Source organism: Chanodichthys erythropterus, chromosome 12 (genome assembly GCF_024489055.1).
Source record: "Chanodichthys erythropterus isolate Z2021 chromosome 12, ASM2448905v1, whole genome shotgun sequence".
Classification (NCBI taxonomy): Eukaryota; Metazoa; Chordata; class Actinopteri; order Cypriniformes; family Xenocyprididae; genus Chanodichthys; species Chanodichthys erythropterus.
The window spans coordinates 21,437,637-21,455,343 of NC_090232.1; the positions used below are offsets into that span (position 1 = coordinate 21,437,637).

Consider the following 17,707-nt stretch of genomic DNA (forward strand, 5'->3'; position numbering starts at 1 on the left):
ATTTGAGACATTTTAACTTGATCAGCCATGCAAGGCAACAATGATATTAGGGTGATCTCACAGTCCAAAAATACATTATTTCAAGAACATGTCAGTGATCATTGTGTTTTATCAAAATCAGAAAAAAAATAAAATAAAATAATAATAATAATAATAATAATACTGAGTTTTTATTGATCTGTGTACATGCTATTGATCTGTTTTGCACTATGGACTCACCTCTCTCAGTGTCTGACTCTGCAGGACCCTAATGCAATCTTCAAGACCACGGCTACATCAAAACAAGTCTTTGTCACCAGATAAGAATAAAGTTACACAATAGTGTGAAATATTTCCTTTTATTTTAGAATAAAATAGAATAAAAAATAAATGAGTTGTTTAGTGGTTAAAGACATTTGTTAGTTCTTTTTTTCCAAATAATTAGGCTCATTCAACTGGAATCATAGCATGATCTAGTGAACCAGAATGAATGCTCCTCATTAGCCTGACAAGTCCTGGCTGTCTGTTAGGGAAAGGGACCCATGAAAGAATGCAATGCCTTGAGACACTTATATAACATCTATTTGCGACTGTAATGAGTAACATGGCAATTTATGTTGGCGAGAATCTGGGCAGCAGACATCTGGGTGGCCCAAAGCGCAGCATGTGTCCAAATAGTTTGTTGTTGAGATGATACATGACAGGTCCAAGTGAGAGATGTTGAGAGCGTTTCTAGTTGGAAACGTTTCAGTTGGAATCCGAATGAAATAAAACGTGATGTTGCATAAGAATCCAACGGTTAGGGTTAGACTATGTGACATTTAAATAACTGCTAGACGTCGCCGAAAGCACATAGTAAACTGAGGATTAAGCAAACACTCGGTGCAGAACGGCATTCCTCTAAAATCACCAGCCAGTTCATTGGATGATGCGCATGGTATACAGCATCTCCAGGAGAACATCACGCATCTCCAGACGAGCATAATACATCTTAAAGGAGCTCTGCCTGCTGGTGCATCCATTGGCTAGCTGGATGTTCCACTAGTGCTTGTGATTGGCCATACTTAATGATCCTTGTCTTATCATTTGCCCCTTTAATTTACTATGAATATTGTATGCAGGCGGAACAGCTGCTGATAAGTTTGAAATAGCTTAGTCCTGGATAAGACGTGTGCGTGCGGGCAAATTATATTTCCTTGCTGGGCTTAGATTTTTCCATCATATTAGGATGCTTCTATCCTGGATTCGGATGGGTATGAATGGTCTCAGTCGGATATTCACAATGTAGATATTTTTGCTGCATGTTTGGTGAGGACTATTACGCAAACAATGTTTTGCGCTAAACTGAAAGATCTGAAGATTGCGGGTGAATGTCCCTTCTCTATGGTCGTGGGTAATGAGGAACCCGCGGACTTTAAGGAAAGCGATGCGGTGAATGTTGTGCCAGTATCCAGAGAGGTGCAGGGCAATATCACAAACATTCTGCCCAGACGCAAAATAAGCCGGAGCAAAGTTAATCTGCATTCACTGGGCGAGAGCATCCGAAAGCTGGTGTGCCCGGAGGTAAATTCATATTTAATTCACCTGATGATATTTTGCTGCAGAATCTTATTCTCCATTGCATTGGAAAATCTGTTTGATTTCTGCGTTGTGCTTGCAAGCGCGCAAATGAAATATTGTAATTAAGAGAAACGTGCAAGGCAGACAAACGATTGCTAATTAAAACATCAATTACAGACACGATATGCAATGCTATTTAAAATGTTCTTCTTTTCTTTTAGTTCGAGAAATTACGAAATGCATTGTTCAGAGTTATGAAACAGAAGATAGACATGACCTGGTAAGATGTTTTGTTGTTGTTGTTGTTGTTGTTTTTTCTTCATTATAATATGTTGCTTTACATCTGTTAATGCTGACCATGAATTGTTATATTGTCCTTTAATCATACTATTTTTAATTTTGACAATTTGTCGACCATTTACTGCTGTAGAGATCGTTTGAATATTGTTTTCATTCTTATGACAGTGTGTGTGTTTTCCACATTGTTTTATATTTATATTACATACAATATTTCAAATGATAGGCTATGGTCATTGTGAATTGTGAATTATGCGAATTATTACATTATGTTATATTATAATGCATATATAAAATTTTCCTAGATAATCCTAAGGTTCAAAAGTGTTCTAATGATGTTCTCCTTGTTCCATTCTACATATTAATTTATTAACCATATGTTTTAATATGTGTCAAAAGCCCTGTAGCATGCAGTTCTGATGTATCTCAGAAACTGGACAATGCTGAACAATTATCTGATGTCATGAGAAACTACTCCCTTAAAACAGGTAAGAAGAGGCATAAAAAATGTATATATATATAGCCTATTCATTAAAGTATTAATTTCATTTTGAATTAATTGTATTTTCACATTGTATCCAAGGTATCCCCATGGATGCGCTTAAGATTTCTCTGGGTCTGGAAGTGTTTCGGGACTGTTATGAGGAGGATGGTCATATTCTTAGAGTGGTGGGGGGAGCTCTCCATGATTTTCTCAACAGCTTCAATGTTCTCTTAAAGCAAAGCACACCACCCACCCCTGAAGTACAGCATTACATCCGCCAAGCCTCCATCCTCTGTTTAGACAAAGATCCAGGACTCCTGACCGTCTATTACTTCAATCCCCTCCCCACGACCGAGCTCTTCTTCCCGGGTATCATCCAGGCGGCGGCGTGTTTGCTCTACTGCACACGGGTAGAAGTCAGAATGGATGTTGGGGGTAAAGACAGTGGTGCTCTACAGGCCAATCATCAGCCCCATCTGCTGTACTCGGTGGTAGTGAGAGATGGCAGGAGCCTCACACCAAGCCCCATGAGGACACACTCGTCTGGAGACATTCCCCTCTCGCTGCTCTACTCTACTTTTCCATTCCATATTCTCCTGGATCAGGAAATGGGCTTGATGCAGATTGGAGATGGTTTGAGGAGGAGGCTCGGGCGATGTAGAGATGGTCAAAGGAGACCTGTTTTCAATGAGCACTTTGCCATTGTGTCACCTGAAATACGAGCCAGCTTCCAGGATATTTTGACCATGCTTAACACCCAGTTCGTGCTACGGGTGAAACATCATGGAGCGAGCTCTGCTGACAGCCCTGGAAAGGTATTTTTTGTTTTCCAGTTTCTCCCTCTGCCGTAAGGGTGGCCTTGCATCCAATATATCGAAATGCTGATGCTAACAATGGGCCACAAGTTACATGTGAAATTGCTTTCCTGGGAATTTTTAAAACATCAAGCTTATTGCTTATCTAAGACAAGCTGCACAGAGTGTGGAAAAAAACATCTATGTTTGCAGCTTTGAATGCAATGTATGCTAGTTTGCATTCACAATGTGAACTTCTGAAGGTCTATGTGTTATTTTATCACACCTACATCAAAGAGAAAGAGGAATCAAAGATTGCCTTGGGTTTCATGTTGATTAGACAATTAAAAAGCACAACATGGTTCAACTAATCAGTGCAAAGTAATTAGTAGGGTTTTTACTCATAGGTTTATCTTTGTGCTGATCTGAAATGAGTTTTTATGAGGTGGTTGAGGGGAATTTTTTTTCAGTAAATCTCAGTTTCTTAGGTTGCAGATGATCAGTATAATAAGGGCAATGCAATAAAGTCCTGTACCAAGATGAAATGAACATGGCGCCAAATGTCAAGACGTGGAAGGCCCCTCAAAGCCACAATTAATGAGATCTACCTGATCATATGAAAGGAATTGCCCAGCAACCTCATGTCTAGATTAATTTAAGAAACAAACCGTACACATAATATACATTGATGGTACAGAGACATTATAAGGAGTTTTTGCATCATTATGATTCATATAATGTTTAGTCTTATGTGCTTTCATTTATTAGTTAAATTTATCTATACCAAGTAGAATTCATTTCAGGTTTACCCCTCGATAATCTTGTGGAAAAAGAGAGGAAGATATTTTTATATATATATATATATATTTTCCCCCCTAAGAGCACACCCACTGAATGGCACGTTAATTTTATTTACACAGACTAAATATCAGTTATTAATATGCTTTGGGTCTTTTCAAAAACTCAAAATTCATATACAGTATGATGTCCGGCCTTGGAAAATTTACATCTTCACCCTTTATTTAAATATTATTAAACATTTTGTAAGCTTCATGCATAGAGTCAATTGTTTTATTTGTGATAACACAATGAAACGTCAAATTGTGCAGACGTAATTTTTGGCCAGGCTGTCATGCAAAGAAATTATGAACTCATGCAAAAACAAGAGATAACCAACAAAATATTCATTATGTTGTACTCAATGTATGCTTTTTCCTGAGAGCTTTTTTTTTTCTTTTTTTGCATAGTAAAATAAAACCTGTAGCTGTAGTTTGCCTTTTTTGCCAAATAATTTTGTCAGATAAATATCTTGTTTTTCTTCCTACCTAAAATATTAAAAAAAATATAAAATATTTCCTCATATTTTGATGGTTTAATTGAACTTGTAGGTTCATAAAAAACAAATATCTCCTCTGGACATCATTTTTGGACACTACTGTCAGATCTTTTGGGTATACAATATAAAAATTAAATATATCCAGTGTAGACTATAAGATTTTGCTGAAATAATGTATATGGAAATCAGACGGCAAAGAAATCATTTCCCTAAACAAAACTAACTCCACACATAAACCTAACCCTCTGTGGGTTTTAAGCAGATTGTATGAAATGACGTTATACAGAATTCATACAAATTCGCAAATAGTTCAATTAAATTATATATTATAAAATATATTAACATAATATAGATAATTAATATACATACATACATTGGTCACATTTATAGCAAACTAGTCCAAAACTCTGAATTAATTCCCATCCTCCCAACCCTCTCATTGTAGCATATGGACCTGAAGGGGCAGATGATCTTCATGTCAGAAATGAGCGCTCTCCTCTTCCTCGGCTCACCGTGTGTGGATAAGCTGGAGGAGTTGACAGGCCGGGGCCTCTACCTCTCTGACATTCCCATCCACAATGCACTACGAGATGTTGTTCTGGTTGGGGAGCAGACCAAGGCCCAGGATGGACTAAAAAAACGCCTGGGCAAAGCCAAAGCTGCCCTGGAACAGGCACACCAGGCCCTGGAAGAAGAAAAGAGGCGAACGGTAGAGCTGCTCTTCACAATATTCCCAGGGAACGTCGCCCAGCGCTTGTGGCAGGGACTTCCTGTGCAGGCGAAAAAGTTTGATCATGTCACCGTGCTGTTCTCAGATATTGTGGGCTTCACTGCGACCTGTTCACGATGTACGCCCATGCAAGTGGTAAACATGCTCAGTGAGCTCTACACTAGGTTTGATCACCACTGCGGTGAGCTGGATGTGTATAAGGTGAGTGATATTGTACCTGCAAACAAATAAAACTATGTAGAATATTTCACTGCCACTTACTATTGATAATTCTTCGTGGATGTATAGTCCTTTGGTTCGGCTGTTTTTGGCATAGTGTAACGAAACCTTTTTTGGTCTTTAATCTTCAAAATAACAAAAAAGGGGCCTCTTTTTCCCTTTTTTCCCTTCTTTTTCTGCATATTGCAAGATATGTTCCTCTAACCTTATCTAGAGGCCCTTGTGATTTTGAGACAATCATTCACTCGAAATCTTTTAACCAAACAATAATTATTTTAATAATTCCTGACATGCAGGCTCTTAAACTGCTGGGAGGTTGTCTAATGTAATCTGTAGCAGAATTGTAGCAGAACCATGCAGCAGAGATGAATTTCTTGTAAAAGACAGTGGAGGTAAAGTTTAGCTTAGTGTCTGGCTTTGCTTACATTCTTACAGACAGCTATATCCTAAAATAGATTCCCCTCTTGTCTTCTCCCAACATATCTCAGCTTGTTCATGATGTGTGTCTCAAACATCTCCATACTGAATGTGCAATAATAGGGAATTAATGTCTTTCAAGCTGTCAAAATTGTACCATTTTGTTAACGTAAAGTTAGTTTGTTATAACTGGTTTCAAAATAGCTTTCCTTCAAAACTGGATCTTCTGCGTTCACGTTGTAAGAAACTGATGATTTTTTTTTTTTTTTTTTTTTTTTTTTTGTGGTCAGAATTACATTAAAAAGTCAGTTAACCTAATCTGGTGCATGGATGGGAATGCACTTGTGAGCTTTTAAAAAATTCAAATTGTATCATAAAATACAATAATATCATATAATAATTATGCATTAATCATAATTAAATTGTTGTTTAAATGCATAACGGTTCTGTTAATTGGTTTTAGCTAATACATGGATGTCACAAGAGAGGCAATTTGGAATATTACGGCAGCCATGAACCTTGAATATACCCAGAGGTGTGTTATGAAATATTTAGCACTCTGCTCTCATAACCTTTCATATGTCCTCATTTGTGCATTCAAGGTGGAAACCATCGGCGATGCGTACTGTGTAGCTGGAGGATTACACAAAGAGAGTCCGACCCATGCTGTCCAGATTGCTCTCATGGCTCTGAAGATGATGGAATTGTCGGATGAGGTCACGACTCCCATGGGGGAGATAATCAAGGTTAGTGTTTCATCAGGTTTTCACAAATTATGATTGCAGTTATAGCATGAATATGAAATTAGTCAAATGTTCCATATTCTTATTTTTGTCTTTTATTAATTTATTTAAATTTCTCTTATTTGTCATGCAAACCTTTACTACACTGCTATGAAACAAAAATGTTTCAACAATATTGTTAGTTAGAAATTCCCAATTTAATATGTGACTCATTTACACAGAATTCTTGTACGTTTTTGTGCAAATACACTCCCACTACAAGGGAAAATCATTTTTTTTAAAGGTCACATCTAATTTATCCTATTTTAGGCAAAAAAATATAGGTATTGTTTATATTATTTATATAATGTGCAATTGTCACCCAGAATAATTTATCAGAATTTGAATTAGAATATGAATACTGCTGCTTGAGATGCAAAAATATGATAATTTTATCTTAACAAATGATCTTGGAGAAAAGTAATATATGTTTGGTTTAAAGATTGGGTTGGATCTTCTGTATTATCATTGTTTTAACATGAATTGGCAAACAATAGACATCAGGAGATTAAAATTGGCTCAGAAATAGTAATATTACACATGGTTTGAAATAAAGAATTTAAAAAAGGAAAATCTGAGAAGATTTTTAAACAGTGTTTGCTTTGTTTTATTCTCAGATGCGTATCGGGATCCACTCTGGCTCGGTTTTGGCAGGTGTGGTCGGGGTTAAAATGCCCCGCTATTGCCTTTTTGGCAATAACGTCACATTAGCCAACAAGTTTGAGTCCTGTAGCCTGCCAAGAAAGATTAACGTCAGTCCCACCACATACAGGTATAAACAGACACAACTGCTCTGCTTGTTTTTTTTATTTTATTTTATTATTATTTGAATCGGCATGTTTCTAATTCTATTGTAGTTTTGGCATATACATACATTTTTAACCTTTAAGTGGGAGTTAAATAATTTTTAAACATAAATTAGCTCAACAGCTAGTTATTTATCATACAATGAAGTGTCAGCAACTATATTAGTTCTACATAAACGAAGAATAGGAACATTCCACCAGATGGATCTGTGTTTTTAAACACAGAAGATTGTCCTTATTAAATCATTTCTGGCTGAGCCAAAACATGTATAAGTATTTTCATCATATTCCACTCTGTTACAGCTGATTTAACACTTTTTACTGTGTTTACAAGTGGGCTTTAGGACAATTTGTTACTTCTCTTTTATTTCAGATTGTTAAAAGATTGTCCAGAGTTCACTCTCATCCCCCGGAGAAGAGAGGATCTTCCGCCCAACTTCCCCAGTGACATCCCTGGAGTTTGTTACTTCCTCCAGGCTCGTGATCAAAAGACAAGTGCTGCTTCCAGAGGCTGCGTTACAGAGGAAACTCAGCCCAGTGGATGAAAACACAAAATCTCTCAGACAACGAATGCTGGAAACAGTGGGTTAATACTGCCTGTCAGTCTCTGTATCTTTTTAGTTGAGCCAGAGGTAGTTTATCATCCAACTGTTGAATGTTGCCAAAAAGCTATCAAATAACACTCATTAGAAGGGTTTCACTGAGCACTGTTTTTCTTCACAGTGGCATTAAGTATGAGTCCTGTGATTTTGACCGCCTGAACATTTTTTGTTTTAATAAAGTAATTTGTTTATTTTGACTTCCTAACTGTATACCAAAAATCTAAAAAGCAGAGAATGTCATCCACATTTATATATATATATATATATATATATATATATATATATATATATATATATATATATATATATATATATAACGATTGACTGTTTCTTTAAATGCTATAGAGTCAAGAGAGTGAATCATTTATAGTCTATAAGGATCAGTCCAATAATCTGAATAGAGCACATGTCATTGTAGTACACAGTAAAGAGGAAGAAAAGCACACAGTGGAGCATCACCTCAGCAGAGCCCAATCACTATAATCCTTAAAGGCACAATATGTAAATTTTCACCACTAGAGGTCATTAATTCAAAACAAAGGCGTAGCTCGATGATGCCTTGATTTCGCAGAATCATGCGAGGTGTTGTCTTCACGTCTACAGTTGGTGAAAAAGAAACGGGACGAGACTCGGGCAGAAATCGCGTTCATGGAAGATATTATTAACCTTACTATAGTATGAAGCAGAGCAGGGCAGAGTGTTGTACGAGCAGAAATGAGGCTGCTGGAGTGATTGCTAATGAGAGACGAGCGTGACACACGTCTCGAGAGCAGTGGAACTTTTATTATGCCGCAGTCGCCGCTTTCGTTTCTTCCGGTCAAGTGTATGTGGGGTAAAGCAGCAGATACATTTGTGTATTGAAAGCTGTTATAGTGCAACTGTGTTTGCTCTGTGGCTACTATGAGACACTTAATGCACAGTGCAGTAAGCTAGATTGATATTAGGCATGGTAAAACATCGCTGTAAATCAAGAAAACTTACTGAAGAAGACTTACTGTGTTGAGCTATATAACATGATTAGTTTTCTATTCTAGTGCATTGTTCTAGTGGTTTTTGGATATTTTAATCCAAAAATCTTACATATTGTGCCTTTAAGCTAAACATTGTGACATTTTTTGTATTGTAATAGATCTGTAATAAACATGCTTTACTCAAGGTTTGGTTTGTTGTTGGTGTTTCAATGCGACCTGCTCTTTCCTTGAAACGAGTGAAAGAGAGACCACATAAAAGCCTCATTTTGCTCTTCTACATTTATCACTATCATACATATTATAACCAATAAAATTGTTTAAATATAACATAACGTTTATAAGAAATATAATTGAAACATTTTATAAACTGGAATCCACCAAGGTTAGCTTCATTAAATGTTTCAGAACAAGGCCTATAAAACCCCAAAATGACACATTCAGGTACATATGATTTTCATTTGCTAGCATTTTGAATTTTAATACGAGATTGATAGGCTACATTAGAGAAATAGTATATCTTGCTATTTTATATGATGACTACCAACCAAACTGTGAAAATTCCAACGTCTTTATAAAATACTAAAAAACAAAATAACACACACAGAAAAAAAAAACCTTTTCCTTAATTTTATAATATTTTTCATTATTTAGATGCATTGTTTAGCTAATTGCAATCTTACGATATTAACTTGTATTAACTCCAATGATAATATCTCCTGAGAGCATTGCGCTTGCATTTGGTCGATGAATATTAATAAGGTCATGCGGCGTTGCTTGGTAACCTTCACAGAGCATACGAGACGTAACCTAATTAATATTTATGTGCCAGAACATCAACCATAGTAGGAATCGTTAATTCGCCAGTTGATTAGCGCCCACCTACTAACGTCTACCTCGCAACCAATCAGGTAGGTCTTCTGGACAAACGTCATGTTGCGTAATCAATATTCATAAGACAAACCTACAACGTAGTATAATTCCTGAATCCGGGATCTAGTGAAATGCAAATAGCGAGAACCAGCTGTGTGTACTCCCCGCATCCCCGCGCTCCCGTTGGCTACATTCTCTGTCAATAACAATGAGCTCGTTTCAGGAATGGTGGTTTCAATCGTAACAGCTGTACGGTTTGTCAGTTCTGGTGTTTAGTGGTTTAATCTATCAGAAAAAGGATTGGCGAATTAATCGAAACATGGTATGTAGCAATAATATGAATGCGGTTGTACATGTCTTATATTTATTTTCTAGTCACTATTCATGTAAATATATTTGCTCTGTAGCTTACGGTATCATCGACCGTGTAAAAGCCATGGAAATAAAGCATTATTTAAATATGTAATTCTGTATTTTTAATTGAATAATTACTGTATTGCCTCATTGAGTGGTAAAATATAACCTAGGCAAGGAAGCACAGCTCATATTTTAATTTACGCACTATAAGCACTACAGCATATTTGTATAGATGGCTGGATATGTAAACAATAAGAAAGCAAATAATGCATTCTTACAATTAATTTATATATAGTCACATATAAAGACATTTTATGTTTGAATTTCACAATTGTATATTTCTCTCTCTTTTTGGCAGTACGGGTTTGTGAACCATGCACTGGAACTTCTGGTGCTGAGAAATTATGGTCCAGATGTGTGGGAGGACATCAAGTAAGTTCAAATGGACTTCTATATTACATCATGAATAATCTTTCTTTTTTTTTTTTTTTTTTTTTTTTTGGTCCACTGAATATTCTATTCACTGAATATTATAAAATATGTGTGTACATTTTCTCAGTTATAGTTGTGAGGTGTGTGTGTGTGTGTGTGTGTGAGCATCAATGTGCGATTGACAATAACACTTGCAAAAATGAACTAAAGCTCCTGAAATAAAATAACATTTCAGCAATTGCTATTTTATTCTCAGCACTTTTTCTCAATACCTAAAAAGGGGAAAAAAGTAGTTGCATTTCCAAATAAAATTCATAATATCAGTAGCTCAGGATGTTGTGATTGCCCAGCCTTTACTACCAGATGCACTTTTTCATTAATTCAGAGCATGAGAAAACATGCATAACATGTCGTGGGGTGAGGTCAAATGCGTACAACTTTTTCCTCTTGCACAAACAGTTCAGCTTTATTTTAACTTCCTCCATCTCTTTGACATGACTTTTAAGAGCAGTCTTTTCAAGTCACAGCTGTGCTTAATGTAAACATATGTTTTAGAGCCTGTTTAGGCTCAAGTCGTAAGCTTGAGTCTCACTCAATGTTCTGGCAACATTCAAGTAGTTGGACTCAGTTATTGCAGCATTTTTCAGCGAGGTTCAGTATTATCTCAAGGCTAGCAGCATCTCTCAGTGCACTGTACCAGGCGTGATTAATGATGTTTCTAGTTCTATTTTTAGGTTGAGTTTTACAAGTGCTTTCCCTTGTTGATTTTGTAGCAACTTTTTAGCTGAACTTTGGTCATTCTTGGTCAATGCTGATTTTTTTTTTCTTCAGCTCAGTTTTAGTAATATGGTCAAGAAAATCACTTTTGACCTTAAAAATTATAAATTTCAATATTCTAGGCATTCTAAATAAACATTTTACTGTTTTTTTTTTTGTTAATTTGATAATGAAAGAGTAATTGCTTGATGTTCTAAATCTTTTATATTATCATTTTTTTCCAGGAGAGAGGCTCAGGTTGATGTAGAAGGACAGTTTCTGGTCAGAATTATTTATGAAGATGCCAAAACATATGACCTTGTGGCTGCTGCAAGCAAAGTACTGAGTAAGGGTTTTATTTATTTATTTTTTATTTATGTTTTTTATTGTTGTTTTGGAAGGATGGAGGTAATAATTTGCTAAAAATTTAATTAATTATTAATTAGTTTTATTAAGACAGAAGTGGTTCATTATTAAGGTTCTATTAGATCACAGGTTGATTTGACAGAACAACATCATGATTAACTGGTGTTATACAATAAAATGTAGCAAAATTACTTAGTTTAAATGTAAAAATCTTTTTTGATGTTTTTGATGACCATTTTTCTTTTCCTTGTTGATTTAAATATGATTTCTTCTCCAATAGAAATGGATGCTGGAGGCATCTTGCAAATGTTTGGGAAAATGTTCTTTGAGTTCTGTCAGGAATCTGGCTATGACACCATTCTCAGAGTGTTGGGCTCTAATGTCCGTGAATTCTTACAAGTAAGAGGCCACTGTTTTTATCACCCAAAATCAGCAGCAGCAATGTTGAGAAAGTGACGCAAGCAACACTGTCTGTTATGTCTGTCTGTTTGCATTGCATATACTGTACTTTTTTTAGGATGATTTTTAGAATAGTTAAAAATAATAACAGACTGGGTCAGTTTTGTTTGATTGAACACTGGAAATGGAACTATGGAAATGTTTTGAGTCGATAAGAATTGACAATAACATCATCAGCTATATATTTAAAATAATCCTTAATGTCATTTCACTGCCAATTTGTGAAGTAATAATATAAATTACAGATTGTGTTTTTCAAAGAATGTAATTTATTTGGTTTATTTTGTGAAAAATTCTATGCTAAGGCTGTGTCCATAGTAAACACCTAAATTAAAAATGACAGAAAAGTTTGGCATTTCCTCTGCTAATGATGTGAGTTACTTAAAAAAAATATTTTCAGCAGCTTAGCTGTTTTTCAGCAGCTTAGTTTTTTAAAAAAGAAATATAAATAATTAAATATTCATTGAAACACATTTCTGCAGTTTATCATATAGTGTGAATTTCTCATTAGTTGTATTTTTGTGTTCGAGTGTGATTCTGCCAGACTAAACTTAGTACAGCAAACTACCCTGTTTGCACACCCTTTCCTTGCATTCACTTATTCTAGCTAAGCAAAAATCTGCTCTTTGCATCACCACATTAAGATCATCTTGTTCTCTCCCTCAGAATCTGGACGCATTGCATGACCATCTGGGCACCATCTACCCCGGTATGCGTGCGCCCTCCTTCCGCTGCACGGATGCAGAGAAAGGGAACAACCTTATTCTACACTATTATTCTGAGAGAGAGGGTCTTCAGGACATCGTCATAGGGATCATCAAGACGGTTGCACAGCAGATTCATGGAACTGAGATTGAGATGAAGGTCTGCATGTTCTGTGCCTGTGGATTGATTATCTTCCCATATAGATTTTGCTTTGTTCCTTTAATTGTCTTTAGCCTGGAAGATTCAGATTGGTTGCTAAGATGACTGGTAGAAGAAAGTCTGTGGTCAGTTCTTACCCTAATCAAAAGACAGGTCTGATTATTCATTAATATTAATTAAAGGGATAGTTCACCCAAAAATGAAAATTTGATGATTATCTGCTTACCCCCAGTGCATCCAAGATGTAGGTGACATTTTTTCTTCAGTCGATCACAAATGATGATTTTTAACTGCAACCGCTGCCCTCTGTCATTCAAATAATTGCAGTAGATGGGAACTTCTTCTATAAGAGTGAATAAACCTTGCTTAGACAAATCCAAATGAAACCCTGCGGCTCGTGACGACACATTAATGTCCTAAGACACGAAACGATCGGTTTGTGAGAGAAACCAAAAAGTATTTATATAATTTTTTACCTCTAATACACCACTATGTCCAACTCCGTTCAGCTTCCTGCTAGTGAGGTCAAAAAACGCGTTCTGGTGACGGAAGTGATGTCTCGCCCATATACTTCAATGAGCGCGAGACATCACTTCCGTTGTCAGAACGCGATCTGACCTCACTTACCGGAAGCTGAACGGAGTTGGACATAGTGGTGTATTAGAGGTAAAAAATGATATAAATACTGTTCGGTTTCTCACACAAACCGATCGTTTCGTGTCTTAGGACATTAATGTGTCGTCACGAGCCGCAGGGTTTCATTTGGATTTGTATAAGCAAGGTTTATTCACTCTTATAGATGAAGTTCCCATCTACTGCAATTATTTGAATGACAGAGGGCAGCGGTTGCAGTTAAAAATCATCATTTGTGATCGACTGAAGAAAAAATGTCACCTACATCTTGGATGCACTGGGGGTAAGCAGATAAACATCAAATTTTCATTTTTGGGTGAACTATCCCTTTAACAGAGATTTTGGATCTGGAAATTTAGCTTTGCCATCACAGAAATAAATTACATTTTGAAACATAATAAAATAGAAAAATAAAAATATTATTACTATATTTAAATAGTAATGATATTTCAAAATATTACTGTTTTTATGTATTTTTATTTTTAATAATTTTTTAAATCTTAATTTATAAGATTATATATATATATATATATATATATATATATATATATATATATATATATATATATATATATATATAATGACATTCTCATATTTATTCTCTTTAATTCTATACATTCTTTAATTCTATACATATATTTATTCTCTCTTTAATTCTTCTTGTTCAGATATCTTGGACTCTGTAGCACCTCTTAAATACAAATGCCCAAAATTTAAATCGCATCCATGGTTGGATGACTCCACTCGTTCACTTAGACAGATCTGTCATAAAGGAGGAGATGGAAAAAGATCATCTTGCTGTTTCATTTGAAATCAACACAAAAACAATTTCCAAAATGTTGACAAGACTTAAGTTTAATATAACATCTGTTTAATTTATAACATAAAAAGTAAGGTTAATAATATAACTTAGATTACACATTTTTCAGTTTTATTCAAATTAGGGTGATGCAAAAATGAGTACACCCCACAACAAAAACTAGTACTTTGTATGGCCTCCATGATTTTTAATGACAGCACCAAGACTTCTAGGCATGGAATGAACAAGTTGGCGATATTTTGCAACATCTATCTTTTTCCATTCTTCAAGAATGACCTCTTTTAGAGACTGGATGCTGGATGGAGAGTGATGCTCAACTTGTCTCTTGAGAATTCCCCATAGGTGTTCAATTGAGTTCAGATCAGGAGCCAATGAATCACTTTCACCATGTTCTTCTTCAGAAATCCAACAATGGCCTTAGATGTGTGTTTAGGATCATTGTTATGTTGGAAAAGTGCACGATGACCAAGGGCATGGAGTGATGGTAGCATCTTCTCTTTTAGTATAGAGCAGTACATGTGAAATGCAGCTCCCCGACACCAGCAGCACTCAAGCAGCCCCACATAAGGACACTGGCACCATGAATTTTTCTTTGTATTCCTCACCTTTGCAATGCCATACAGTTTTGAAGCCACCAGTTCCAAAAACATTTATCTTGGTCTCATCACTCCAGAGTATAGAGTCCCAGTAGTCTTCATCTTTGTCAGCATGGGCCCTGGCAAACTCTAGGCGGGCTTTTTTGTGCCTGGGCTTTAGGAAAGGCTTCTTTCGTGGACGGCACCCATGCTACCATTCCTCTGCAGTGTACTCCGTATTGTGTCACGGGAAATAGTCACCCCAGTTTGGCTCTCTACTTCTTTAGATAACTGCAGTGAACTCGCATGCCAATTTTCTTCAACCCTTCTCATCAGATGATGCTCATGTCGAGGTGTTAACTTCGGTGGACGATCTGGATGTCTCTGTGAGATGGTTGCAGTTCCATCTTTTTAAAAGATATATACTTCAATGAGTGCTAAACATCACTTCCGTTGTCGGAGCGCGATCAGACCTCACTAAGCGAATGCTGAACACAGTTGGACATAGTGGTGTATTAGAGGTAAAAAATTATATAAATACTGTTCGTTTTCTCGCACAAAGCGATCCTTTCGTGTCTTAGGACATCAATGTGCCGTCACGAGCCGCAGGGTTTAATTTGGATTTGTCTGTGCATGTTCATTGACTCTTATAAATTGTGTTACCATTGACTCGCATTATAAGACTGACAGACGGCAACGGTTCGAGTTAAAAATCATCATTTGTGTTCTACTGAAGAAACAAAGTCACCTACATCTTGGATGCCCTGGGGGTAAGCAGATAAAGATAAAGTGAAGTATACCGGGGCTTTAACCTTTCTGGTGTAAAGAAATTATTTTCTTTCTCAGGTCTTTCTTCCATGTGGTGCCATTGCTGACAGCATGAAATGGGAAGGGGTTTTAACACCCTTTTATAGTCAACTGTCTGCTGGACACCTGTGTAATGAATAATTAGACTCACCTGTGGTTGAATTCTTGTTAAATTATACTTTTGTAGTTTAAAATTTAGCTTTGCTCCAGAGACTTTCAGTGGGGTGTACTCATTTTAAATCACCCTAATTTGAGTAAAACTGAAAATTTTGTTCTCTAAGTTATATTATTAACCTTACTTTTATGTTATAAGTTAAACAGATGTTATATAAAACTTAGTCTTATCAACATTTTGGAAATTGTTTTTGTGTTCATTGAGATATTGTTTAAAATGTTACTTTTCAAAGGGGGTGTACGTATGTATGCTGAGCACTGTAGAAAGCAATCAAAGAACATTTTAAACGTTACAATTGTTGTAGCTGTCAATTAACAGCAAAAGGCTATCAGTGACTGACTCTCGCCAAAACTCCCATTAGAATCAATGAATCTCTACATTACTGTATTTGCACTGTTAGTTATGATGAAAGCATTCGTTAGTGATCAGAAATCAGTGTTCAGAGATCACTATAATCAACACTTTTTTTTAGGATTAGTAAACCTTGAGAACGGTAATAGTAAAAACGTGCTAAAAGTTTTCGAGAGTTCCATATGTAATATTTAGCTATTTTCATATGTAAAGATGTTAGCCAATCACAGCAGTGGGTGTTTACACTGAAGTCTCACAGGAGACACACCCCTTAAAAAAGAGCTTTCAAATAAAAGGCCTAAAATCAGGGTAGGAAAACGTCTCAGGTTGCGCATGTAACCATGGTTCCCTGAGAACAGGGAATGAGATGCTGCGTCAGAGCACTAGGGGAACCGCTTCCGCATGAAACCATGTCTGAAACACTTATCCAATCTTGGCAATATCATATTGACCGGCGACAGCCCATGACATCATAACAATGCCACCCGAAAGTATACAAGAGGCACCCAGATAACATGTCATCTGCTTATCGTCAGAAGGGACTGTAAGCAGGCGGACCCCGAGGCATGGCTAAGAGACGCAGTGTCTCATTCCCTGTTCTCAGGGAACCATGGTTACATGCGTAACCTGAGATGTTCCCTTTCGAAAGGGAGCTCGCTCTGTGTCAGAGCGCTAGGGGAACGATATACCCACGCCGCAATGCTGAGGGGAGTGCATGCCAATGTATGGCAGTGATTCTGTCAGAATCAAGCAATTCCAACTAAAACGCCAGACTCACACTCCCTGCGGGACACAAATGAGCTGTCAGTGACAGCACTCTCAGCGGTCAAAGCCTCAAGTCGGCCTCCATATTTTATGGAGGCCTGCCAAGGCCGCACAAAGGCCTGGAACCAAACACTTCCACAGAAAGGGTCCCTTTTAGGGAGCGTGGCTAGGGGGCCCAAAGGCACCCCAGCCAGTCATTTCTCAGGGTAACAAAGTCAACCCTGAATGCCACCAGGGAGGCTGACCTGGCCTCTAGCTGTACTAGTAACCTAGTCTGCCAGCAACCTGTCTGTTTCCTCAGAAACAGAGCCTCTAGAAGCATAAGTCTCACAAAGAAATATCCATTAAAAAGGACTGCAAAAGGGCCGTAACCAACTCAGACCGGATCTAGAATCGGGCATCCTGGAGAGCAGGAGTGGAGAATATCTGCTCGATCCTAGGATATACAAAGCACCTATGTTTCAAGGCACTAAGGAGGCTGTGCACTCTAAAAAAGAACC

At 36.8% G+C, this 17,707-nt stretch overlaps 2 protein-coding genes across 3 annotated transcripts in view; both read left to right on the top strand.

Annotated features, from left to right (window-relative positions):
* The first annotated feature begins 1,249 nt into the window (after window positions 1-1,249).
* Window positions 1,250-7,949, top strand: gucy1a1 (guanylate cyclase 1 soluble subunit alpha 1). The gene is made up of 8 exons (XM_067404073.1): window positions 1,250-1,542; window positions 1,761-1,819; window positions 2,236-2,324; window positions 2,420-3,135; window positions 4,896-5,381; window positions 6,419-6,562; window positions 7,216-7,370; window positions 7,778-7,949. The coding sequence occupies exons 1-8, from the start codon at window positions 1,309-1,311 to the stop codon at window positions 7,947-7,949; spliced, it is 2,055 nt and encodes a 684-aa protein (XP_067260174.1). The 5' UTR covers window positions 1,250-1,308.
* Window positions 7,950-9,994: 2,045 nt separating this feature from the next.
* The window catches only part of gucy1b1 (guanylate cyclase 1 soluble subunit beta 1), a 63,578-nt gene continuing 55,865 nt past the window's right edge, over window positions 9,995-17,707 (top strand). For both annotated transcript variants that reach the window (XM_067403193.1, XM_067403192.1), the window contains exons 1-5: window positions 9,995-10,169; window positions 10,563-10,636; window positions 11,638-11,738; window positions 12,039-12,157; window positions 12,884-13,081. In XM_067403193.1, the coding sequence (XP_067259294.1) occupies window positions 10,167-10,169; window positions 10,563-10,636; window positions 11,638-11,738; window positions 12,039-12,157; window positions 12,884-13,081 (495 nt within the window). In that variant the 5' untranslated portion in view covers window positions 9,995-10,166. The remainder of the gene's footprint in view (window positions 10,170-10,562; window positions 10,637-11,637; window positions 11,739-12,038; window positions 12,158-12,883; window positions 13,082-17,707) is intronic.